Source organism: Seriola lalandi, unplaced genomic scaffold (assembly GCF_002814215.2).
Source record: "Seriola lalandi dorsalis isolate HSWRI2012SDOR001 ecotype SW California unplaced genomic scaffold, Sedor1 jcf7180002054581, whole genome shotgun sequence".
Taxonomy (NCBI): domain Eukaryota; kingdom Metazoa; phylum Chordata; class Actinopteri; order Carangiformes; family Carangidae; genus Seriola; species Seriola lalandi.
In genome coordinates this window covers 2,145,182-2,170,753 of record NW_019525134.1, presented here as the reverse complement: position 1 = coordinate 2,170,753, position 25,572 = coordinate 2,145,182, and the positions used below count along the sequence as shown (strand labels likewise).

The 25,572-nt window shown below is 42.8% G+C and overlaps 4 protein-coding genes across 4 annotated transcripts in view; 2 read left to right on the top strand and 2 right to left on the bottom strand.

Annotated features, from left to right (window-relative positions):
- The window catches only part of aspa (aspartoacylase), a 9,122-nt gene extending 7,844 nt beyond the window's left edge, over positions 1-1,278 (bottom strand). Inside the window, exon 1 of the mRNA XM_023418255.2 lies at positions 703-1,278. Coding sequence (XP_023274023.1) covers positions 703-944 — 242 coding nt within the window. The 5' untranslated portion in view covers positions 945-1,278. The remainder of the gene's footprint in view (positions 1-702) is intronic.
- Positions 1,279-1,830: 552 nt separating this feature from the next.
- LOC111663900 (uncharacterized) lies at positions 1,831-7,645 on the bottom strand. The gene is given in 6 exon segments (XM_023418282.2): positions 1,831-3,543; positions 3,545-5,559; positions 5,667-5,706; positions 6,624-6,751; positions 6,825-7,110; positions 7,215-7,645. Coding segments are annotated over 6 exon segments (3,333 nt in total). The 5' UTR covers positions 7,409-7,645; the 3' UTR covers positions 1,831-2,873.
- A 635-nt stretch (positions 7,646-8,280) lies between these two features.
- Positions 8,281-10,650, top strand: bkgd (beta-keto-L-gulonate decarboxylase). The gene is made up of 8 exons (XM_023418214.2): positions 8,281-8,439; positions 8,525-8,623; positions 8,830-8,903; positions 9,019-9,120; positions 9,277-9,453; positions 9,747-9,896; positions 10,047-10,163; positions 10,252-10,650. The coding sequence occupies exons 1-8, from the start codon at positions 8,373-8,375 to the stop codon at positions 10,423-10,425; spliced, it is 960 nt and encodes a 319-aa protein (XP_023273982.1). The 5' UTR covers positions 8,281-8,372; the 3' UTR covers positions 10,426-10,650.
- Positions 10,651-11,657: 1,007 nt separating this feature from the next.
- akap10 (A kinase (PRKA) anchor protein 10) lies at positions 11,658-25,572 on the top strand. Its single transcript, XM_023418392.2, has 15 exons — positions 11,658-11,881; positions 14,186-14,233; positions 14,711-14,896; positions 16,942-17,430; positions 19,322-19,420; positions 19,510-19,594; positions 19,757-19,880; positions 20,220-20,356; positions 21,609-21,753; positions 22,149-22,316; positions 22,539-22,648; positions 23,335-23,417; positions 23,904-23,956; positions 24,132-24,224; positions 24,319-25,572. Exons 1-15 carry the CDS (start codon positions 11,860-11,862, stop codon positions 24,322-24,324), a joined length of 1,848 nt encoding a protein of 615 aa, XP_023274160.1. The 5' UTR covers positions 11,658-11,859; the 3' UTR covers positions 24,325-25,572.

Sequence of the window (25,572 nt, the reverse complement as noted above, 5' to 3'; positions counted from 1 at the left end):
GGGGGGGTATGGCTGATGGTAAACACACACTACCCTACCTGTGATAATAACAGAGGCTGTTTACTGTCTGAATATCTAGACCAAAGTCCTGATTTACGAGATTACCCGCTGCCTGTAGTTCAGCGTGATACGACCTTTCTTTACGTTTCTCTCCCTTCACACCGTGTTGTTTTCTGTTCCATTGTGTAAACCACATGTTGTCTAAACAACTCTGATATTTCCACACACACGGTGTCAAATGTGTCAATAACGTTACATAAATTGTCACGACATTTCCAACACATTTCCACCAGCTTTGACACAGACCACCTGAACGAGACTCCAGCTGGTCTCCAGGGCAACAATCCATTTGATATTAATCATTTTATTCCCAAAAACATCAGCCACAATAATAAAATGTAGCTACATAAATAACACTAGCCAGTGTGGGTATGCACGTGCGCCCCCCCCCCCAGCACCCACCACACACACACACACACACACACACACACACACACACACACGCTAAGACTGAGCTCAAAACCAAAACAGTAAAAGCAAATGAGAGTCTGTTGTAATTATGAGTCTGTTTTATGGATCCGCTACATGAAAAAGTTTCCATTCAACATATGTGACCGCAGATAGAAATAGAAACAACAACAACAACAACAACAACAACAACAACAACAACAACAGCAGCAGCTACACCGTGTCCGTGGTTACCTGAGGTTCTCCGGGGTGAAGGCTCGGTTCAGGTCCGTGTCCACATATCTGGTGCACTTCTCCACAGCCTTCGGGTTGGTGATGAAGGGTTTGGTCTCGACCCTCTTCCTCTGTACCTCGGCGCTGTTCTTCATCCACAGGTTCACGAGCGTCACGCCTGACATCTCGTTCCCGTGCGTGCCACCGAAAATAGCGACCCTCGTGGCCTCGCTGAAACACGCGCTGTTGTTGTAGGAGGACATGTCTGGATGGTGGAGACAGGTGTGCAGAGAGCGGGTGGAGACACGCTGGTGTCGGACTGAGGCTTCAGCAGCAGAGGAAAAGTTTTCTCGCTGGAGCTCCACAGACTCTGTTTAAATGCCTGCTGTGGCTGCGCGCTTACGTAACGTGCCCGCTGGCTTGTTGTGGTCAGTCACCGTGCGTAAAATGCGCTGAGTTGTGCACGACATCTCGAGCTGGAGCCCAAACTCTGGTTAACAAGGTTCCTCCCATTGTTTACCTATCACCGACAAACCCACGCGGATTATTTACTACTCGTTTCCGGCGGAGATCTTCCAAAATAAACTGTATTCAAACATTCTTGCCTTTTTATAGTATTTACGGCTGGTCTACTAAAGCTACAAATGACGTGATACATCACTTCCGGTTATTACCTTCAAAATAAAACGGTGTGCGTTTCTTTTTCCATAATGTCAATTTCTCGGCATGTAAAGCTCCATAATCCTGTGTTGTGCTGCGGCTTAGGAGTATAGCTGTAACAAAACAATTCACCATAACCATATTATCATGATATTTACAGAAAAGTTGTTTTAAAAATCAAAACCATCAGTAAAACTCGTATTAAATTGAGTTTATTGTGTAGTTTGTGTTTTGTGGCAAATGAATTAGACTCAGGAGTGCAGAGAGGGTCTGTGATCAGAACAGTACAAAAGTGAACAAAAAGTAAAACTACAAGTAACGGACTGTGAAAAGGAAAAGGCCAAACATCCGAGACCCTGTATAATCATTTGTGTATCATTAACACAATATCAATTATCACAGTTATCATGATTACCAGTATATCACCTCCTTAGGACTAAAACAAACTGTCGCTGAAGCATAAATAACAAATAACCCACAATACAACTGTTGCTAGAGGTTGTAGGATTTATTACATTCATGGCGTTCACAGTACAGGAACACAAGTAGAAAAGTCAGATGATGTTAAACCTTGACGCCTCTAAATATATAATGTACAATATAAATATAACATTAAGCACATTTGCTTGTCAAAAGTGAACCGTGCCTGTAAGACACAGATCACAAGTTAAACACCAGTTAATAAAAGTGTTTTACCAACAGCAGTGGAACAGCGTCACCTGCTGACCTCGCACATAGTTCTCACCTCAGATGAAGCCTGCGAACAGGTGTGAACAGTTCGAGTGAACAGGTTCCTGCAGCAGTGAAGAAAGCTGAAGTTCCCAAGCACCATTAACTTCTGTTAGCAGCAGTTGGTTTGTACGACAGTGCTACGTCTCATAAATCAACACGGGACTTCTTCCTGACTTTGAATTATCAAATAAAAATGTCTCTCATTTCTTAAAAAGGTACAGAAGAACGCTCAAAACAAAACAAGGACCAGGAAAAATGAGTCTCTTCCTACTGAGAGCAACAAAACATTGTTAAAATAATAAATAAATGAAGCCTTTTCTCTCACATGCCCATTAGGTGTCAGGCTACATGTTGAATTCAAAAACATAAAAAAAAGATTCAGGTTTTCTGAGATTTTGTTCAGAAACAGAGGGATTATAAATATTTTATATAATTTGATTTATTCATGAACTTTTTTCCTCCTCATACTGTAACACTCCCACTGTTTTTATTTAACTTTCATTTTGGGTAAAAAGTAAAAGAAAAAGTATCTCTATGGTTGATTTTAGCACGTTGTTATTTCTCCAGAGTTCATCTCAACTCCACAAAGGTCGAGAGCCGTGTTGGTACATATGCTTTGATACAAAACAAAGTGGTTGTGAAAGCCTCACGGCTTCATGGTCAACGTTTTAACTCTGACACCGTCAGTCTCTTAAAAACATCAGCTTCATGTCGTTTGTAGCTGCTGCAGTTGTTTCACGTGTTTCCGTCGTTGGGGAGAATTTCTCTCCACTGGTCGAACTCCCAACAACAAGTTCACTCTAATAATCAGAGAAGAAGTCTTCACTTGGGTTAAGAAGTCTCCTCTTGGCCTTTTTGGGTTTGTTTTTTCTGCTGCAGTCCGAGGAGGACACCTCAGACTGTGACAACACAGGGCTGCTGGACATGAAGCTGGGGACACTTGTCTTATTTCTTTCCTTCTTTTTGGATTTATGCGTCTCTATTTCTGCAGATTCAGTCGACAGTTTCCTCTCAAGCAAAACATTATCAGTGGATTTTACTTTTTTCTTCTTTTTCTTTTCCCTCACATGATTTAATTCTGGATTTCCAGGTGTTTCTGAAGATGGGGAAGCGGGTTCAGCCATGTTCAGTGTTTCCTTGGACGTTTTGTCAGAGGTTCCACCATCATGAGACATTTCAGCGCTGTCACCGTCTATTTCCTTTGTGACTGCAGCAGAAGTCGAGTGTTTGTCTTTTCTCTTGTGCGAAACTGAGCTGCAGTTTTTCAGCGTAGCTTCCTCTGATTCAGCATCGTCAGTGGCAGCTGGTGGACTCTTCTGTGTCTTCTTCTTCTTCTTCTTCTTCTTCAACACCGTGGCCTCATCAGCTGCAGGACATCCCGCTTCAGCTGCACCGTCTAATCTTTCCATGGGGGTCACTGACTCACTTTCATTTCTCCTTCGTTTCTTTTTTCTTTTTACCCCCGTGTCGGTTTGGTTCTTTAACATCCTGCCTGTGACCCTCCTCCACATTCTCCTGCACCATCGACATCTTTCTCTTCCTTTTCTTTTTCCTCACCCCATCATTAGATGTCTCCAAATTTCCAGCGATTTCTGCTGATTCGGTCTGAAACTCACCAGCGCTGACTCCAGGCCTTTCTGCGCCCCAGACATGAGCAGCTACAGATGTTTTGTCATCGTGCGTTTGAGCCTCTTTTTCCTCTGCATCAGCAGCGAGGAAGGAAGAGGTCCTCTTCTTTTCCTTTTTCCGCACAGACACTGAATCATCGCTTTGTGTCACAGCATCCTCCGAGACATTTCTGTTAATCATTTCATTGTTTTTCTTCTTCTTCTTTTTCTTAGACACCAGTTCAGTGTCTTGGTCGTCAGGGCCCTCGTCTGTTTTCTGACAATTTCCTGCATTATTCAATTTTTTGTTTTTGTCAGGAGTGCTAGAAATATCTTCCCCCTGACAGATACTTTCCCTCTTCCTCTTCTTCTTCTTCTTTTTAGACACCAGTTCAGCATCTTGGTCGTCGGGGACCTCGTCTGTTTTCTGGGGATTTTCTGCATCATTAACCTTTTTGTTTTTGTCAGGGGTGCTAGAAATATCTTCCCCCTCAAAGATACTTTCCCTCCTCTTCTTCTTCTTCACTGACTGTCTTGTACTTCCTTCCAAGGTTACATCATTATTCGAGCTCATATCTGCACCACTGTCTACTCCGACCTCAGCTTCCTCGTGAGAAGCCGACAGCTGCTTCTTTTTCTGCTTTTTTCTTTTCTTTTCTAATGTTTCTCGAGGAGCATCACTATTTTCCTTTTCCTCCAACGGTCTCTCTGACGACAGAGGTCGATCTGAAGCCAGTGCTTCCTCTTCTTCATATTCCTCCATATTTACAATCAGCTTTTCTTTTTTCATTTTTTTCTTTTTCCTCCCCGTCTCATCTTCATTCAGAGGTATTAACTGCTCAACACTTCTTTCCTTCTTTTTCTTCTTCTTCTTCTTCTTCTCTTCCTTGCCGTCATTCACCATGTTACATGTCACTGAAAACAGAGAATCATTCTCTGATCTCACATCAGATTTTAAGTTTCCATCCTCCTCCACTCTAATGTTATCTGCTGCCTTCTTCTTTTTTCTCTTCTTCTTCTTCATCTGTTTTGAATCAGGACTGAGTCTCTCCTCCTGTCTCGGTATGATATCATCATGTGAGGGATTGTCTTCACTTAGCTGCGTCTGGTCGCTGCTCTGCGAGGCCGGAGGCTCTGCTGGATGATCCTCAGACGGGCTGGGAGTCTCTTCCTCCTCCACAGTCACAGACGCTGCAGCGTGCAGACCCTCAGGCTCCTTATGACTCTGGCCCCTTCCTCCTTCTACACTGTCATCATCTCCCTTTGCTTTTTTCTTGTTCTTTACTCTGGTTTTATCATTATTAGTGTCACTTATAAGGTCCGGGAGACTCTGGAGAAGACTTTGGCTTTCAGGTTCGTCTTCTTCCTGTCCTGTCTCTGACAGACCGTCCGTATAGAAAACATCAGCTGGAGGCTCTGTTACATTTGGACACGGTTCTCTGCCATTTAGTGTGTTTTCCCTCGGACTTCCCCGTTCGAGCGCCTCACACATTGTAGCATCACTGTCGCCACACAGCTCTTCCTCACTTTCTTTTTCCTGAGGAAGAATCTCTTTGTTTCCTCCGGTAAGACGAGTCTTTGCCGCGATGCTTCTGTCACATGTCACGTGTTTATCACTCGTCTCTCTCTCCGTCAGAACTCTATGAGAAGGATCCCCGTTATCAGAGCTCTCTGTGTCTGAAGACGGTGCTGTAACCCTGGACGTGGACCTTTTCGCTAGTATTTTATGCAACTTTTTCCTTTGTCTATCTTGTGACGTTCCTTCTTGTCGAACTCTTTGTGAACTTCTTTGTCGTTTCACCTCGAAGTCTCTCTTTCCTGGAGTGTACCAGGGCTGTGAGCACTTTGATTTTGAAGGTGCGACAAAACATTTCCTCTCCTGTAAGATAACACACACACACACACACACACACACACACGATAAGTCCACATTCAAAAACAGCTTTGAGATCTATTCATTTTTCTTAGTTTTAATATAACACTTACGACCACTTTGATGTCTTCACTTTCTGACCTTTCTTCTTCTCTGTAACAAAATAGATGTGTTTTATTATCAATCAATCAATCAATCAATCAATCATTATTTGTACAGAATCTCATATGCAGGTTAGTACAATTCAAAGAGCTTTGCAGGTGACTGCTAAAACAGCTCAGTCCAAACATATGAGATTAATGCACATTAAAAATAAACATGATCAAAATGTGATAAAACTAATGAAATAGATAATATATAATAGATCATAAAAAAAGATAAAAAGACAAAACAACAAAAAAGTATAAGACAGAGCAAAACATTTCAAAACATAAATACAATAAATAAATAAAGGAAATTCTGAAATAATGGCTGTGTAAATATAATAAAGAGCCAGGCTGAAGAGGTGGGTTTCAAGTTTAAAGACATCATCACTGAGCTTTGATCAGATCTTTGGTCAGACTGAGACTAAAAGCTGCCTCATCTGTTTTTTCATCGTGATACTTGGAACAATTAAAGGACCAGAGATTCGTCCTGGTTCGTACATCGACAGCCTGTCAAACACAACAATGACGTGATTTAAAGGCAAGGCCACGAATGAAGACTTTAAAAACAGGTGTGATGTGTTCTCTCCCTCTGGTCCTGGTCAGTAATCAGGCGGCACGCTTCTGATTCACGTAGCTGGTTGATAACTCGTCTTGGGGGCAGACAGGAGACAGTCAGGAGAGTTACAATGATCCAGTCTGCTGGATGTAGGACCATCCAGGTTCATCACTTTTTTTAAGTTATTTTTTGCCTGTGTGTGTGTGTGTGTTTGTGTGTGTGTTTTCTGGAGTTGTTTATGTTTTGTCTATTTGAATGTGTTTTGAGCTCTCAGGGCCACCGTAGATAAGAGATTCATCAACAGCTAGTGGTGGAGGTGGTGTGGATGGATTTTTCAAACACATAATTATCCCTGGAAATAAACTCACTCTGACAACGGAGGTATGTTCTCCCCGTCCATGTCGACTGTTGGTAAAGACGACTGCACGTCATCTTCTTGCTGGTAGCTCTGCCACAGCTCTCTGACACATCTGAGGAAGCCGCCCATCGCATAATTCTGTAAAGAGGAAGATTGTTATACGTATACATACACACATATATAATATCTATTGAAGTACTGTTGTCCTTACGTGCAGGGCTGTGCTCTGCCTTGCACATAACTGAGTGCTCCTGTGCTTTGACTTCCTGTCAGTGAGGAAAGGGAAACTGAACTTTGGAGGTCTTATTCTCTTCGCTTGTCTCCTTTTGGCAGCTCTGGATTCTTCGTGGGAGTCGGACGATGAAAGGTCATCTCCACTTTCTTCTAGATCTCTGGCAGGTGATGAGTCTGACTTCAGATTGTAGCGACACCGTCTCCGTGACCTCACAGCCTCAGGTACTGGTTTCTGAGTGATGAACAGACTGTCTCCTGAATCACTGCAGAGACACAGTTACACGTGCAGGAGGTCAGACTGGAGCGTCCTCGTGCTGCTGCAGGAGGAGCAGGAGCATCACCGATCACATGTGAGAGGCATCCTTACCTTTCTTCTTCGGCTGGGTCATTAGGTCCTGCATCCTGTCCGCCATGTCCCACCGAAGACTCGAGATACCGCGATATTTTCTCCACATAGTCTGGGGGAGATGTTTCCAGAACAATGTGGCACGACTCCGCTGAAAGAGCTTCAACAATGGCGTCTGTCTGAGTGCATTGTAGAGGTTTATGCACTCCGGTCATTGTGGAGCTCAGCAACAGGTCTTTGGTAGGAAGCCGTAGGAGACTGAATCCTCCTGGTTCCTCCAACGAGGAAGAGGCTCAGGACACGTGTGATCGGTCTAACTGAAGCTCTGCAGCTGAAACATGATGTTAAAATGAACCAAACACTTTCTTTAATGTCGCGCAGCTGCGCTACAACAAACACATACAACAACACACACCACGAGTGTTTTCAGCACAACCAGGAAGTGGATATACGTCAACAACGTGACAATTCATCATATGACCAATCACCAAAGAGGAGGTAAAGTCATACACAGAAACAAGCGGTTTCACTCCTTTCTACTTCCGCTTTCGTCTGCACCGATTCCCACAATAAATTCAAGTTGTTAAAAACCAGTGAACGTGACATAAGCGCGTAATTAGAATCAGACAGACAGACAGAATGACCTTTAGTTGACCTTTAAATTGAAACAATTAAGTTGTTGAAATTAAAATAATAATAAAAATAATTGGACGGTATGAATTTATAAGATAAATATATAAATTGATATAAATATCACCTATAACAAGTATATAAGTTGTTTATATTATACAACTGACTTATTACAATATTACTCATGAACAAAATACATATACTTTGTTTTATCTATGTTTGAACTATTATTATTATTATTATTATTATTGTTATTATTATTAAGCATGAACTACTGGACACCTGAATCTATCTATCTATCTATCTATCTATCTATCTATCTATCTATCTATCTATCTATCTATCTATCTATCTATCTATCTATCTATTTTGCCAGTTTTACTGGTAATGCATAGACGAGGAAGTCTAGGACAGGAACTATCTTGCTAGTGTTTACTCTTTGGTTAAACTTTAACCAAACAGTAAATGTGCCCGCTCCAACCATCGACTTTTCCTGCAGTGCTAGCAGTTTACAGGCAGAGTCACCCAGGACAGTAGTAACCCACAGTCATGGCAGACATCAGTAAAACTGTGAGGGTCGAGCTGCACGCCCCAGATCTCGAGGAGCTGCGCGGAGGTAAGAGCTTCAGCTGTGATAAACATGCTTATAAAAGAGGATGTTCACAAAGGGAGAGTAATGCAGATATTTTGGCTGGTTACAGTATTACAAGCAGGACTGGAGGACAACTTTGCAGAAGTTCAGGTGAGTGTTGTGGAGTGTCCAGATCTCACCAAAGAACCGTTCCAGTTTCCTGTCAAAGGTAAGAGCCCACTCTGCACATTCAATCATATTCCACTGTCTGCACTGTTTCCACATTGTCTCAAACCTATGCACAGTATTCATCTAGATCTCAGAAAACCATTCATGCACGCTCGTGAACTTACTTTGCAGATTGTGGAGTGAAACAGAGTCGTGCCAGATTTGTGTTGCGTAATGTTTTTTCTTTTACTGTCACTCACATTGAAGGCCTGTGTGGAAGTCCTCGTATCACTGATGTTGGTGGTGTACCGTACCTGGTTCCCGTGGTTCAAAAGCACAAGGTAGCTTTTTCCTCACCACACTCAGAGCAGTGTGTGAAGATGCTGCATGGTGATAAGGTGAAATGAGTCAGAGTAAATGGGATTGTTATATTGGTTTCCCTCTTCCTCCTCCCAGGAATACAACATGAACACTATATCTAAAGAGCTGGAGCTACCGGGAGCTTTCATCCTGGGTGCAGCAGCTGCTCCCTCCAGGATCGTCGGGATGAATGCAGAGGTTGTTCAATACTTAATGTCTCATGCAGATTAAAGCAACATGTCGGCATCAATAAATCGGTGGATTTCCCTTCAGTAAAGTATCATGTTATCATTGTAAGATTTGAGAAGGAGTTGTTGTGATGCATGAGCTGATGGAGAAAATACTCACCCACAGCTGATGCCTCTGGTCCTGACAGAAGCGGAGGGAAGGCCTGTAGTGAACAGCAGTTACTTCTCCTCCATCAATCCGGCTGATGGTCAGTGTCTCCAGGAAAAATACAGTGACAGATTCTCTGACTGCAACTTTGGACTGCTGGGAAATCTGTATGCTTGTGAAGGGAAGTCTGGAAAGGTAATTGGTCTTATCTGACCAAACAAGATCTGGAAGCTCTTTGCCTCAGAGAATGAGTGATGGTGCATTCACCGGCGCTCCTTCAAAAATGCATTGTCATTACTGGCCAATAATGAACTTCCCTGGTTGTTTATGAACTTCAACACAATTATCTGCAAGTTAATAACAAAGTTGTTGTGCGTGACCCATGACCACATGTGTGCTCCTAACGTTTGAAAGAATAAACATTAACAAAAGGACGGCGACTATACTAGCTCACTCGCTGTGTCCTCGTCACCCATGTGCCTCTCCAGGTCATAGAGGTGCGGGCCAAGAAGAGGACAGGAGGCCACAGTCTGGTGACGGCCCTGAGGAAGACTCTTGAAGGGCGCTACCCTGAGAAGAGCCTGGCTCTGGGAGGCACCTTTGTCATCCAGAAAGGGAAAGCTAAAATCCACATCATGGTAAATAAACACGTGAATTTCCCAGAGGGGATAAAATAAAGTATCTATCTATCTATCTATATCTATCTATCTATCTATCTATCTATCTATCTATGTAGTTACTGACAGCTACATGTGTTGATTGATTTTCTGGTGTTGGCTCATCGATAGCCAAGAGAGTTCTCGGTCTGCCCCCTCAACACCAACGATGAGGTCAACAACTGGCTCAAGCACTTTGAGGTCAGCGCTCCGCTCATCTGCCAGTCAGTGCTCGTGTCCAGAGATCCCGTAAGTAAACAAACACATCTATCAGAGGTGCATTTGCAAAATGGGCTGTCTTGTAAAGGTTCTGGTCACTTGTTCGCTGTGTGTTCAGGGTTTGGACCTGCGGGTGGAGCACACCCACTGCTTCAGCCACCACGGAGAAGGTGGCCACTACTACATAGACACCACTCCTGACAGTGTGGAGTACTTGGGCTACTTCATGCCGGCAGAGTTTATCTACCGCATCGACAGGCCCAAAGAGACGCACGGAGTGGGACGAGACTGAAAAACTGAATGAATTCATCAATCATGTTGTCGGCATAGTATCAAATCCATCAAACAGTATGGGATTTATAATAGGTTCTGTATATTATAATACTCCACAAGTGATTACAATTATACAAATTGATTAGTCAGAATTACTTGTGAAGTTTCCTCTTAAATCACATCTCTCTCAGATTTTCTTATAAAAACAATCACTGCAGTTCATGAAATAAAAACGTCAAAAGTGTTTTGCGTTGTCTTGGCTGTTTGTTCACTGACTGCAGAAGTAAATGGCAACATGTGTTTCCTCTAAATAAATAGTAAATTTGGGACATTGAAATACACAGCTGCCTGCCAATTCCATCTTGATAAAAACATTGTGTAAGGCAGACCAAACCAGACAGCTGCAGTAACATCTGTGTTGTCACTGTTTGCACTGGCAGAGAAAACAAAGCATTTTAAGGCCTGATACAGCTGTAGTTGCCATACACAGGTTTCCTCTTACTTGCATGACCGGGCCTCTTTTAAGGAGGATGGAGGTGTAAACACAATGTGTCTCTGACGGTTGCACTTGTTCTGGTGTGATAGCAGAGGTGGAAGTGGAAACATCTTGCCACTGTCATCAAGTATTTGCTCATGGGGAAATTCTTCTGCTCTGATTCAGTGTTACATGATTAAAATGGGCTCGACATAGATAACAAAAAACACTGAACTGTGGTGCAGTTATATTAAATATAATTGAGTTAGCAGCAGAAATATAATGACACATTTTGTCATTGTTATGATGAAACACATTCTGACCTATTAGATTTTACAGTCATGGTTGGTGAATTATGTCCCAGGATGTAAATTTAAGCAAAACATATACTTTCTTTACATTTTATAAATACACTTCATGCACTCAGTTGTCAGTTTATTAGGCACACATATTCTTCTACAATAAATCCTCCCTTCAGGAAGGTTATAATGGTCACTTTTTGTTGACTGACTTTCTGTACTATCAGAATAAAGGCAAAAATGCCCAAAAATATAACTTAAAAAAAAGGAATGGTCACGTATCTATACTATACAATATATTCCAATATAACAACTATATTAAGTACATTTATTGTTGTATTTTTTTGTCAAATTCTAGAAACCACATTGCATTATGTTAAAAAGACTTTTGTTATCCATTCAGAAATAGCGCCCTCCTCTGACCAAAGCAGGTAACACACCATTTCCCACAATGCTGCTGCCGCACCAGCCCGGAAGTAAGACGTTTATTGACAATATGGCCGTTGAACTGGGCTTGGATTTGGAGAAAATTGTAATTTGACAGCACTCGCTGGGGCTGCGATAACAACCCGTTTCCATCTCAGGAGTGTGAGGGACAGATGCACTTGAATGAAGGGAGCCGTGGATGCACGGGACGGTGTCAGTGAGCTGAGGAAACGTCCACAGAGAGAAACCCGTCATGTCGTTTTTCAAGAGGAAAGGTGAGGAACAAGCTCCCTCTGAAGGCTGCAACGTCAACGGCAGCTAGCCGCTCACAGAGTCCGGCTGAGGAGAGAGCGCTCCCCGACAAGATGTAACTAATGTGGTCAAACTGCGGCCACAAGTAAATTATCCAAGGGCACGGCGGTGTGTGTGTGGAAGTGTGTGTTACTGCTGCCGCGGCTCACGGCTGTGACATGGTTAGCTTAGCGGTGGCCTCTCTATCCTCCCTGCCTTATTTAACCTAATGTTAGCCCGGGCGGTGGTAAATATACCGCAGGGAACTGTCAGCGGTATTCAGATTACACACACCACTATGAATGTTGATTAAAATAATGCTTCAAACTGTTTAAACCCTCAGTGAGCTCCACTGTCTGTGATAGCCAACACCAGTGTCGCAACTGTGCTATGGCTATTAGCTAAGCTAGCTTGAGCAGGACATTTTCACTCAGCTCTAACGAGCAAGACGTCTGAGAAAAGGTCACAATTATCCGCTGTGCTTGAATTATAGTCGTTAGTTATCGTAAAGAAAACGTGTGTAGTCAGCAGTGAGAAACGTTAACCTGTAGGGATGTAGCTAACGATTGGTCAGCATCATCCTGCACTCAGTGGCAGGACCTGAATGAATTGGACCTGACTTGGAGCAGTATTAGTTATCAGCAGCAACATGACCAGGCGTTGCTCCAGGCTAATCTTCACAGCTCAGACTACAAAATAAAAGAATGGTCACTACATGACATAGAAAGTATGTTATAGAAATGAGAAATTGTTCACCAGCTTAATGTATTTTAATTCCTTGATTATTTACTAAGCTGCTGAAACTTAAGTGGGCTGGAGGTACAAAACACATACTGGTGACGCCCCTCCGTTACACTCATTTGCTATTTTGTGAGGTACACCTAACTAAAACTGATGCAGTGTGATGTAATCATCTATCAACACTTCTCTAAAACAAAACTGTACATTACAGCCTTCATGAAGGTAGGATTTTTGTTGCAGGGCAGTTGTATAAGACTGCACAAGTTTCAGCAACTAAACTGGCCCTGGAGTGTATTTGAATAAGAAGCACCACATTTATATGCAACACCATCATAAGTAGATTAAAAGGGGCATTTCCGCTGATCCAGGTGTCTATCTGCTAGTATGTCCAATTGCTGTGATGCAGTACACAAATATGATAGGAGAGAATGTAGAGGCAGTGATTGTGAAACGGACTTCAGCTGAAATCTGCTTCTGTTTCAGGAAATAAGGTTACATATGTACATTTTCAACAGTGACTTTAGTGGTTTTGCTTCCTAGGCTGCAGTGCTCAAAGCAGCTGACACAGCAGGGCTGCAAAATGAGGAAATATTAGAGAGAGTGCTCTTATTATATCTGAACCAAGATGACACGCAGGACAGACTGGAAGAGAGTGTTCCTTGGGATCGATAAGGTTTTAGTAATGCATCCAAAATATTGTTTGTTCTTTATTCCTGGACATCCTTTGCAGCCAACCACCTGATGAATATTTATTTACAACAAAGAGATCTGGTGTTATTTGTCCCATGCTTTAGTTCAGCACAGTAGAGGTTGTTGGAGCTTAGATTATTTCAAAGTCACAGCTTTTATCTGTGACAGACAGCTTACCATTGCCAGTCGACTCTGACTCTTGGCTGACACGTGTATTCACTAACAGCTCTGTCCAAAATGTCTTCCTGAAAGAGCATCTTCTGCCCAGGCCTCTCAGTCCATTTTGTAATGCCAGTGCTTGAAACTGATACTTGGCCTGGCTGCTTTTTGCAGCAACAGCCTAATCTGAAGATATGAATGGCGAATCACTCTGATGAGTGCTTACCACCAGCCGCAGAGTTTAGGAGTTGCATCAAATATTTCTAGTGTTGCTTCCGGCCACATACATTATGAGGCCATGTACTTGTTCATAAATCAGTGAGTCTCAGACTGACAAAAATGTCAGGACCCGCCCGAGCTAATAGACCAAGGTCACAAACGTCGGGAAGGACTCCATGCTGAGGTTCATTATGAAAGCCCTCTCAGTTCTGCTTCTGATATTTAATGAGCAGGACTGAGCTTTTACACATTAGCGCACAGCTTCCCTGTTTCTCTTCACTGCTGCTTCTCTACTATATCAGTTTCCTCACTACGTCATTATGTAACTAGATGTTTTGTTCTAGTTTTTCCGGTGACACCACACCAACCCCTTTACTTTTTTTTTTTTTTTTTCCTCTTGCTCGTCTCGCCCCACATTGTGAATCAAAACGCTGTGTGCTTCTCTAGTTCCAACCCTGCTCTCATCTTTCCTCACACAGCCAAAAGCAAAGAACCTGAGAGAGTGACAGATGCTAAAGTCAACAGAGGTGAGTTCATTATTACTTCTGTGAAGTTATGAAAGTGTCACACAGTGTTGAATCGAAAAAGCTTTGTTTTAACTGTACAAGGGTGTTTAATATCAAATGTTTTTATCAGTGCATCTGTGTGTGATCATATGACTGAGGCTTTTTTTAAGGAAGGAATTCAAATGGCTGTTTTATTAAGATGGCTCTTACTAAGTTTAATCACTGCTGGTTATATAATCACAAGGACCAAAATTGTGACCTCCGGCTATAAATTGAAACACATGAAGCTCACAGTCAAACAAACACTGAGCAGTCTGTCGCCTCCAACATGTCACACACCCTGAGGCCTCTGTACATTAACTGTGAGCTCTTTCAGGAGCCGTCACTAAAAGAGCTTTTCATGAAGCCACGCTGACGTTGTACATTCAGGCCACTCAGAACGTTAATATCATTTTAGATTGTACTCAGTTTTTTTTCCCTCTGTTGCTGTTCCTGCAGCTCCAGTCAGCCCTCACTCTCCATCATTAGGACTGAGGAACCACCATGCCATCCAGGAAGCTGCGGGGCCCAGCCATGTGGCCATCAACGCCATCTCTGCCAACATGGACTCCTTCGCCCGCGGTCGCACCGCCATCCTCAAGAAACAGCCGAGTCACATGGAGGCTGCACACTTTGGCGACCTTGGTACAGAGACTGCATTCATGTGTTTGTGTACTGGTTTTAGTGATAACATATAAAGAACCAACCAAACATTTCAGCATCTAAATATGAGGTAGATTAATAACTGAAGAAACCATCATCTGGGTTTCTTAACTGATTGTAATCATGCTGTAGTCGTGCTGTTCTGTTTACATTTAGTATCACCTTTAACAGTTATTTAGCTTGGATTGGATTGAACAAAAATCTGGCTGTTGCAGCAGTAAACGCCAAAAGTTAGCATCATAAGCTCCTGTTTAACCTTATGGGAATAATTAGGTTCCTCTTAGTCATGTTTGTTTAGCTACAGTGGGCCTCAGTGTGGCTCTTGCATCACTAAATAGCTTAAACAGCCACCTGTCTTGTGCAAGTGGCGGTGTGAAGCACTCATGTGACCTCATACATCAGTTTTGATGAGCAGCTAAAGTTTCCAAGGCCTGTCAGGATGAAGTGAGCCCTGCAATCCTCTCCTCTGGTCACATGGTGAAAACACAGCTCCTCCCTTTTATCAGAAGGGCTCTAAAATTAAATCTGGATGCCATGATAAGTAGTGCGGCTGAAATGCTGAATGACAGCAGTGACGGGAACTGAACTGTACGAGCAAGTTGCCCAGAGAATAGCTGGGGTGAATCAGGCAGAACTTCCAGAGGTGGAAGAACCTGTGCTGCAGCCTGGGCGGCAGAGTCTGACTGAAACACACCTGGTGCCAGTGATTTGTGGGCTGTGGTTAGACTGAAGGAAGACAAAGGAAGGAAGTGTAGGAGGAGGATTCAAAGAAGGAAACATTTTATGTGTCACTTCGGCTTTCAGAATGAAGGTGGCCTTGACTGTATCATCTCTAGGAATGTGAAGAGGCTGATTGACAAGCACCTCAGCATGGGTGACACCTCTTGAAGCACTGTCTTGTTTTCAAAGAGCCAACACAACACAACAAAGCCGCCGCCCCCACACTTCAGTCTCACTACAGCTGATGTGCTCTGATTCATAATCCAACAAGTGTCGTGTTTGTAGTCTGTGAGCGCGCTCCCTCACTTATTTTGTTTTCTGTGAGAGTGTGTGTGTGTGTGTGTGTGTGTGTGTGTTTGTGATTGTGCTCGCAGTCCCCCAGGATGGTGGATGATATTCAGACAGAGTCTATTTTTGAGGCATCGTAAAGTCAAATAATACGGCATCCCTGCAGGAGTCACTTTTTTCTTTTTTTTCCCAGTGTTCAGATGTAGCAGGAGTTTGGGGACCCCACAGTGCACACACTTCATACACGCACGAAGACGCTGTTGATGTGTGATCCTTAAAAGTTTGTGTGGGTTAAATCATCTGTGAAATTGCATAGTCTAAGGCCACCTATAGTCAGACGGAGGGCTCCAAATTCTCAGGACTTCAAAACAAATATCCAGGAGTTTGAATTCGACTCACGTCAGCCTTCAGGCTGGACCACATTTCCAGGTGAAATGGGAGAGCTGTACTCAGAAAATCCACTTTCCAATATCTTTCGTTTCTTGTTCCAGCTCCCATTAATATACAACACATCTTTATCTTCCAGCTAGTGTGAAAGCTGTGAATCATAGAGAATGTGTGTGCTCAGTCTGATATGAAGTTATATTTTAGTGTCTGTTTTGCACTTAAAGGTGGTATAAATCTTCTTGTCTGGTGAACAGCAGGGCGTCTGGCTAATGTTTGTGTCAGTAACAATGTTGATATGTTGATATTATCGACCTTAAAAATACAGAAATATATGAAATACAAGTGTAGTGTACAAATACTCGGAGCTTTCTTTTTTATAATCAATGAATTCTTTTAATTAGATTAATTATAATAGATTATTCTAAATTGTTGACATTGCGTTGTTTGTAAAATGTGATATTACTGGAAATACACTGTTCACACTGTTGCATTTGATCGAAAAGTTTTAATAGAATGCAAATCATATGAAGCAAAAAAACAAAACATGCTCTTGAGGTGTAAAATGTGTTTTTTTAAAACCTGCGTGTTCATCTACTATGTTGCTCAGTTGCGTGTGTGTTCGTATGTTGCAGGTCATTCCAGTGTGAACTATCAGCCCCAGGAGACCCGCTCTCGGCTGTCCAAGACGGTGGACCAGGTCCTCCGGGACAATGTGGCGATGCCGCACTACATGCATTTCACGGAACTGCAGGGTGCTGACCATCTGGTTCGTTTCTGGTTGGAGGCTGAGGGTTTCCGCTCCACCAGCTGGTCGCGAGTCAGAGCGCACAGTCTAAACTCTGTCAAACACAGCTCCTTGGCTGAGCCCGTCCCCGCCTCCCCAGATGGCTCAGAGTTCCCCGAGACGGCCCCACACACGCCCTATGCCCTCGCCCGGGACAGTAGCAGTGAACGTCCTGCAGTGCCGTCAGAGCGGCGAGACTCCTTCAGCACAGAAGCGGGCCTGAGACCCGGCACCCCTCGAGCAGAAACCCCCAGCAGGCAGGCACCCTCCAGGACAGGGACTCCCTACAAGGTGCAGGCGAACAGCGCCCTGCGAGACTCTGACAAACTCATGAAAAGTGAGTCAGTCTTTTTCTTTTTTTATATTTGACCAATTATTTACATGTTTGACATAATCAGTGGTTTACTTCAATCAATTCAGGATGGTTTAGATTCAGAAAGTGACTTTTCATCACACTGGTGGTCAACACATCTCCGTATTTGATAATCAGGAAAATGATTATGTCAGGCAGCTTTCTATAGCTGCTGTAGCTAACAAGGATCCTAATGAACTAAACTAAATTACTAATTACCTGTTAAAGCCAAAATAAGATGATTTCATTTTTGAATAGCTTTATGCAGAGATATCAAGTGAGCTTCCATCCACCTGTCTTTTGCGCAAATTCAATTTCAAATCTGAGTGCAAATGGAGGAAATTTGATGAGGTGTATTGATAAACAGGAAACGCACTGGAAACAGACTTATGGAATAGATTATGACGTACATGAAGAAGCACGTGACTTAATTGTCACTCAAGCTTCCACTAGAGAGACAATGAAAAGATGAAAACATCAGATCTATGTGGAGAGGTGTGGCGACACATTATCAGATTAACTCATGACACAAATATAAATGTCACATTTCAGTCATGTTTTGAATATGTTTTCCTTTTGTTGGAGGTTTGACTGGTGCTGGTTTGATTTTGTCAGCTTGCTGCACCCTCTTCTTCTGTAATGGTTTAATGGCACTGGACTGGATAATCAGCGCCACCAAGTGTTTATCTCAGTGCATTACACTCTGCATCAAGCAACCATAACATTGGCATCAGAATAGATGGAAATGCACATTAGTTTGCTATTTGTTTTGACTGACAAGTTTATGAAAATGTGGCTATTGCCTGGTGATGGTGGTGGAGAGAACACTTTTTGTTTTCTCTTAAATTTCTCACTTCCTGTGCAACAAAATATGGCCAAGTCCCCCCTAAGGCTTGAGCCCTCACAGACTTAACTGACGTCACCTGGTGAGTGATTGAGTGTGAGAGGCTGCAAGGGCTCAAAATGGTTTGAAGAGGAATGGGACATTTACTTATATCACGTTACCTTTGCGATGCCAAAACATTTGCATTCAATTGTGGATTTTGGACTTGGACTAAAAAAAAAAAAATGTTTTATTCCCTTCCTTTGCTCCCTGTTTGTAAACAAAAAAAATAATGTGGGATCAAATCTGATGAAAGTATATTTGGAATCCATCATCATGTCACCACAGGACAAATAACTCCACATAGTTCAGGCTCTGAATCACAGTGAGCTCTGTGTTTATACCGTCATATACTGTCTTCTTCTTGTAATGCTAGGGTTCATTCTTCTCATGCTTGATTGTTAACCGTTCTTCTTCTATCTCATTTTTTCTTCCGTTTTATGGCGGTTTATTGTTTTTTTTTACGCTTTCAGGCGTCCCCCTGATAACCTGTGTTTAATGTCACAGCGCTATGAACTTTGGGTAATTCCCTCAGGCAAAGTCTGCAGAAATGCAGACTTATTGAAAGTGTGCATAAAGGGCTCAAAATGTCTGCTGGAGACAGTAGGACAGTCCTAGGCCCTCAGGGACTCACCGGAAACACGTCTTCACGTCTGTGAGTCTGTGAGGGTGGACATTGGGACTGGGCTTATCCCTCACTAGTGACCAAGAAGTTTTTGGTTAAATAAAGTGGCACAGTGCCATCCCAGTCTGACGCCACAGCATCCCGACTTTGAGATTCAGAGTTGTCTTTTGCAGAGAGTCCATATTTAAACTGGAAAGGTAGGACGGACAGGAGGAACAACAACACTGACCAATTATCCTTTTAATGTACATATGGGCATAAAATGTGAACCTAACCTTTAAAATATCTTTTCGTTGACATACACGGGGGGAAAGCATCACTCTCGTAGCATCACCGGATGATCAGCTACTTGCCTCTGTGTGTTCCAGGTATAGAGAAAGATGCTGTTACCATCTTCACCAAGTACATCTCTCCGGACGCTGTGAGGCCCATCCCCATCACAGAACAAATCAGAAATGACATAGTTGGTAAGATACAGAAGACAATCAAACACTTAGTCATCCATCTTGAATGTTATCCTGTTGTACAGTAATACTGCTGTCCCTCCTCTGTGCAGCTAAGATATGTGGAGAGGACGGCATGGTGGACCCAAACTGCTTTGTCATTGCACAGTCGGTCGTCTTTGCCATCTTGGAGCAACAGTGAGTTTTCGTCTGTTCATTTTCTAGAGGAGTTAATACTCACCTGGCAAGGTTTCCCCATCGCCACGTCTTGACATTAAGAAGTGTTACTGGTGTTCTCTTTGTCATGTTGGCACCACGGCAGCAGCTGTATTCATCTTCCACTCGCCCTTTCATTTCCAGGCACTTTAGTGAATTCCTGCGGAGCCATCATTTCTGTAAATACCAGATTGAAGTGTTGACTAGTGGCTCTGTGTTCCTGGCTGACATTTTGTTCTGTGAGTCAGCTCTCTTCTACTTCTCTGAGGTGAGTGGGCTCAGTGGTTCTCTCAACATTATTTATTTGTGATCACAAGCAGGTTTCTACACTGACTCTGTTAAACCCTCCTCTCTCAGGTTCTGCTCATCTATTCCAGAGGGAATTTCTATAGTTCTATAGTTGTAATTAACTGAGGACACGGTCAATATAACAAACACAAATGCTTGTTTTACAATCTCCTACCCCATTGATATAATACAGAAGTGATAATTAACACAGTACACTAAGAGAGTTCAGGTGTGGCAGAGTCAACAAGGAGACAAGGATGTTGTAAAAACACGCATTGGACTTTCAGTTGTTGTGCGCTCCGTATCTCATCCCCTGCAGTACATGGAAAAGGAGGAGGCGATGAATGTACTGCAGTTCTGGCTGGCGGCAGACAACTTCCAGAACCAGCTCGCAGCTAAAAAGGGCCAGTACGACGGCCAGGAGGCTCAGAACGACGCCATGATCCTCTACGACAAGTAGGTGTCGTGTCTGCTGCTGCTTTGCAATCCTGTCATGCTTCAAAACACCCAGTTATTTCCGTTATAAGAGTGAGTTTGATTTGATACTTGGAAGTACCCATCATGTTATAATCACTATGTCTATTTAGTTTCACAATAGATATTTTCCTTTAAAGTGTTATACTGCTTTCCCCGTATCATTTCCTTGGAGTTACTGGAGGCAATAAAAAAGTAAAAGCTTGCTCCTCTCCTTTTTCACTGTTCCCCGACCTCACTGGTGTTTTTTTGTATTAAATCCTAATTAAACCTTTAATTTCAGTCCAGTGATTCAGTTAATTCATACATTTCTCTTCTTCCATCACTGCAGCTCAGAATGACTGATAATTGGACGTAGAAACGATATCCTCTGTTGTCTTTCATTAGAAAAAGAGTCGACACACTGTTAGTTTGCTGCCATGACTAGAAATGCAACATCTTGGTCGGATAAACCTCATCAGACAACCTCATTTCTACAACTTCTAATTCTTCTCTAGTGGTGTGATTCCCTTGTTTAAATTTTCCTTTGTATGCTGTTGCTATGGCTGAATGATCCCACGTGTGTCACCAGTTCCTCTTATGTCTTATTATTGATGTTCCTGGGTCTGATGATGTTGCCTGTGATTAACATCTCTCTAACATAAACGCTGGACCTGGAGATATAGACTCAGTTAACTCCCTCCCTTGTTTTTTGCCATAAATTTTATTGATATTTTTGGAGATAAATAATGGGTTGACATGGGCACACATAAATAAAATGGGGCTTTTAATGACTTCTGTACTGGGCTACATCTTATAGGCACATGTACAGTATGTAGTCTATTTTTTCCAGTATTTTACATAGTGATTGTATCATAATCAGAAGGTGAAGGTCAGTTTCTCTATTGATCATACAGTCCAGTCCTCTTTTATTGGAGGATTTCTCTGCAGCCATTAAGAAATCCTATTTTACTATTTGTTATTCGGTGCTTTGAACTCTTCTCGCTCAGCCTGTCGTGACCTGAGCAGACTGAAGGTTTAGGTCAGGTGAGGGGGCAGGACTGCACATGTTGGCTATTTTTTCTTCCTCTGTTTTAAGTTTTCTTTCTTGCGAACCTCAGGGGTTCATGTTTCTCTGTCCTTTATACTTCTTGAAGTTTGTTCTGAAATGCATTTTAGACAGTGATTAAAATGTTAATATACTGTAGGTGGCGTCATGTGAATTCAGTGGCTCATCATGCTGTTTCCTCTCCAGGTATTTCTCACTCCAAGCCACCAACCCTCTGGGCTTCGGCGACTCTGTGCGGATGGAGATAGAGTCGAATATCTGCAGAGAGGGAGGACCTCTCCCCGACTGTTTCACCACTCCGCTCAGACAGGCCTGGACAACCATGGAGAAGGTCAGACTCTCTGACAGCCACCCACCAACGGCTCTTCAGTGGTTACTATGGGGCTTCTTCCAGCTATGTAAAATACAGCAGAGTAGAACAGAGATATGAGGCATTCAGTTCAGATACATTGCCCTTTAAACTATCTAATTATACATGCTTTTAAAAGCATCTACTTGAACTGTTTTCTTCAGTTTAATAGAATCCTCCAGAAGGTTTTGTGTTGTAAGTCACTTACAAATGGTGTTTTTACACCGCTGACAAATGCACCTGCCTCACGATAATGAAATAAAAGCTCAACACTGTTGTTAGCACGTAAAGGTCAGTAGCAAACCTTTGTAACTCTTGCCCAGAAATATATAAGGCAGCTCATTATTTTCTAACAGAGCTGTTTTGCATTTGTTCAGGTCTACATGCCAGGCTTCCTGTCTAGCAACCTTTACTACAAATACCTGAGTGACCTCATCAACTCTGTGCGGGCGGATGAATTTGTGAATGTCAGCACTCCAGGTCAGAGCGGGCCCGCGGACAACGACCGCTCCGGTTCAAATGCCAGCGAGGGCTCTCAGACTCAGGTGACCCCCGGCTTTAACCCCCGTCCTCGGCCCCTGTGGGGATGTTCCCCTGTCTGCTGACATTTAAACCTGTTCTGCCTCATTAGATGAATAATGAAGATATTTTTGTTAATGCCAAAGGGTCGTGGTCATTCCTGTCGTTTAGTTGTCTTCATAGGAAAAAAATGGGAACGGTTACCTGTCGTGTTGCTAAACGTTGAGTTCGTGCTGTCCTCACTGCAGCACGGTGCCAGAAAGGCCGCGATCAAGATCCTGAAAAACTTTGATGAGGCGATCACAGTGGACGTGGCCAGTCTGGACCCAGAGTCCTTGTACCAGCGGCCATACGCTGGGTGAGTTTGTGTGTCTGATGTTCCTTTGCTGTCAGATAGGTGAATACAAATGATTAGTGACACGAATGAGAGGCAGAGGCAGCCTGAACGCTCAGACATCGACCTAAAACATGAGGTACGCTTTAAAAAATGAGTCGGCTGTTAAGATAAAACATTATGTGACTCGTAGCTGATCGGTTAAAACACTAAAAACCACCAATTTGGTTTTAAAGATGCTAAATCGTTTTTTTAAATCACCTCCTAAAATGTACCTCTCACAGATTTGCTGTTATTCAAGTTTCCTTGTCGTCTTTGACTTTTATGTTTCTCTTCCTTTATGTTCCTTTCATTTGGATTCAATGCTTGTATCCTTTTGTTTTTATTGACTCAGTCGTAAAGTGTTTTATGAGTCTGCTTTGAAAAATCCTGCACAAAAATAATTCAAGAGAAAGATCTTATTGAAAGACAAAGCTGTAGTCTCTCTTTGTTTTTTCACTCTCTATTGAAACTTCAGTTTTGAATGGATATACATACACACACACACACACACACACACACACTATCAGCGGTGTTTGAATGCTGTGTGTGTGTGTGTGTGTGTGTGTGTGTGTGTGTGTGTGCGTGTGCGTGCGCCTGAGGCTCACTTTTGTCCCATTTGCTCTGTCTGCTGTCTTCATCTGTCTCCTTTCTCCTCTCTGTGAGCTCAGAAAGATGACGTTTGGGAAGGTGAACGAGCTGGGCCAGTTTATCAGGGAGGCAGAGCCAGAGCCGGATGTGAAGAAATCCAAAGGCATGACACACTCGCACTTGTCTCTCTCTCCTCTACCTCCATCTGTCTCATTATTCTCTTTGTATCTTTGCCCTCACTCTGTCATGTTTTATCTCTTCCCTCCTTGCAGTGAAAAACGTCTGCTCTTTGCCCACGAATATAAACCTCCTGTAGTGGCTGCTTCCATTCTCCTTACAGCTGATAGTCTCTTGAAATATTTAAGAACATTCCCCTTGGAAAAGAAAAAACACGTCCTCCACTACTCTTTGTCTGGAGTATAGTCCCAGACATTTGAGCTACGGGATAACTAATCAAATTGCCTATTGATAAAGCACTAAATACCTTAATGTGTCAGGATGAACTCACCTTGATTTGATTTTAAGAGCGTTTTCCTGTGCTAAGTCACATTAGCTTGTAGCAGTTAATTTGTTCAGTTAAAGGAACAAATGACTCATTATTTGTTTTCTGTTTACTGATGTTTGTCTCATTCTGCCCCCCCCCATTTAGGTTCCATGTTTTCTCAAGCCATGAAGAAATGGGTCCAAGGCAACTCAGATGAGGTGAGGAAGCAATTAAATACCATGAATAATTCAGTGGTCTGAGGCACATGACGAGGCTCTCAACAGCATGTATTCAGATTCACTCTGTGACGTCAGCCCATGACTTATGAGTTATTAAAGAATGTAAATAACAGCCTGCGTTGAATTAAAGTTATTGATTGTGCCATGACTCAAGGCCCAGGAGGAGATGGCGTGGCAGATTGCCAAGATGATTGTCAACGATGTCGTCCACCAGTCAAACCATGACAGCCCCGGCAAGGCCACCAAGGTACGAGCCTCACTCAGTATTCTGTCGCTCCTGTGCGGTGATGTGTGGAGTGACTACAGTTTTTCTCTGAGTGTTTTCTTTTGTCTGTCTGCAGTTATGACCCCACTGAGCGACCAAAGGACTGTCACTCCCTGCAGACGCCGGCCAAGCCGGTGACAAACCGTACACAGGGTTCACCCTGCAATGAACTGCATTACTCCGAGAGCGAACAAGGCTTTTTATCACCTCCCCAAACAGTGTGTGTGTGTGTGTGTGTGTGTGTGTGTGTGTGTGTGTGTGTGTGTGTGTGTGTGTGTGAGAGAGAGTGAGTGAGTGAGTGATTGTTCATGCATAGTCTAATGGGAAACTTGAAGTGCATCATTGTTCCAATCTTCCAACTCCATAACACTATAAAGGTACACGTGTAGTCGCCAGAAGCAAAGTCAAGAGCTTGCGTCGGACTGGAGGAAGTGACTCCTGAGGAAGCAAACGTTCGTCGTGATGCTAGAAGAACGCCGGCATGAAGAAGCAGCAGCAGCTGAGTCAGGACTATCACTGTGTTGCTGTAGCCATAGTGTTTGTACAATGTCTTATCTCGGACCTGTGGAGGACATGACAAAGACTGAATTACCTTTACTCCCTCATGACACACCTCCCCACACCTTTTATAACCATTCCTTGTTTTTAGATGAAATTCTCTTTTAAGGGTCAGCTACTTAAGGATTAAGCAGATGAGTGTCCTCAGTTTGGGGCGGTGTACAGTCTTTGCACTGGCTTTCCTCAGCCTGTCTGGAGAGGTCTCGTCTGCTACTCCCTCCTGTCAGCTGTCCTACGTTGGCTGTTAACTGTACGTACTGTAGAACGTCTGGAAAAGTGACAATGAAACAGAAGAGGATCTGACTCAGTTGTTGGACTGGCTGACTTTCTGTGTGAACCTCCTGGCACCTTCAGAGTGTAGAAGAAGAAATACTCCCTAATGAACTTAAGTGCTCCAGTTGTGTTGGAAAACTCCAAACTCCGTGTCCTAAATGTTTGTTTATATATATATATATATATATATATATATATATATAAAAATATATATATATAAATTGTAGACTTCTGGTTTACCCCATATATTAATGTTAGTCCTTTTTTATGGTGATTGCTGTTTTTTTTATGCATCACTGAAACAAACCGGACTGTTCAACTGGAAAGTGTGCTCAGTGAAATAAACATTTTTTAAATTTCTTTTGAGCCTTACCAAGATGTGGAAAAGAACCAGAAAAGACTCTTGGTACTATGTACCACTAATGTTTTCTGACATGTATGTGTACTTAATCTATAATATATTTAAATTGTGTTTGATTTAAATACATATATTATGAAA

What these genes read in the sequence shown, in the direction of transcription:
- bkgd (XM_023418214.2), top strand. Translation starts at nt 8,373, where the DNA reads ATGGCAGACATCAGTAAAACTGTGAGGGTCGAGCTGCACGCCCCAGAT. An exon ending in CCGTGGTTCAAAAGCACAAG is followed by an intron (nt 8,904 to 9,018) that starts GTAGCTTTTTCC and finishes TCCTCCTCCCAG; the next exon opens with GAATACAACATGAACACTAT. An exon ending in TCGTCGGGATGAATGCAGAG is followed by an intron (nt 9,121 to 9,276) that starts GTTGTTCAATAC and finishes ACTCACCCACAG; the next exon opens with CTGATGCCTCTGGTCCTGAC.
- akap10 (XM_023418392.2), top strand. Translation starts at nt 11,860, where the DNA reads ATGTCGTTTTTCAAGAGGAAAG. An exon ending in CCTGGACAACCATGGAGAAG is followed by an intron (nt 21,754 to 22,148) that starts GTCAGACTCTCT and finishes GCATTTGTTCAG; the next exon opens with GTCTACATGCCAGGCTTCCT. An exon ending in GGATGTGAAGAAATCCAAAG is followed by an intron (nt 23,418 to 23,903) that starts GCATGACACACT and finishes CCCCCCATTTAG; the next exon opens with GTTCCATGTTTTCTCAAGCC.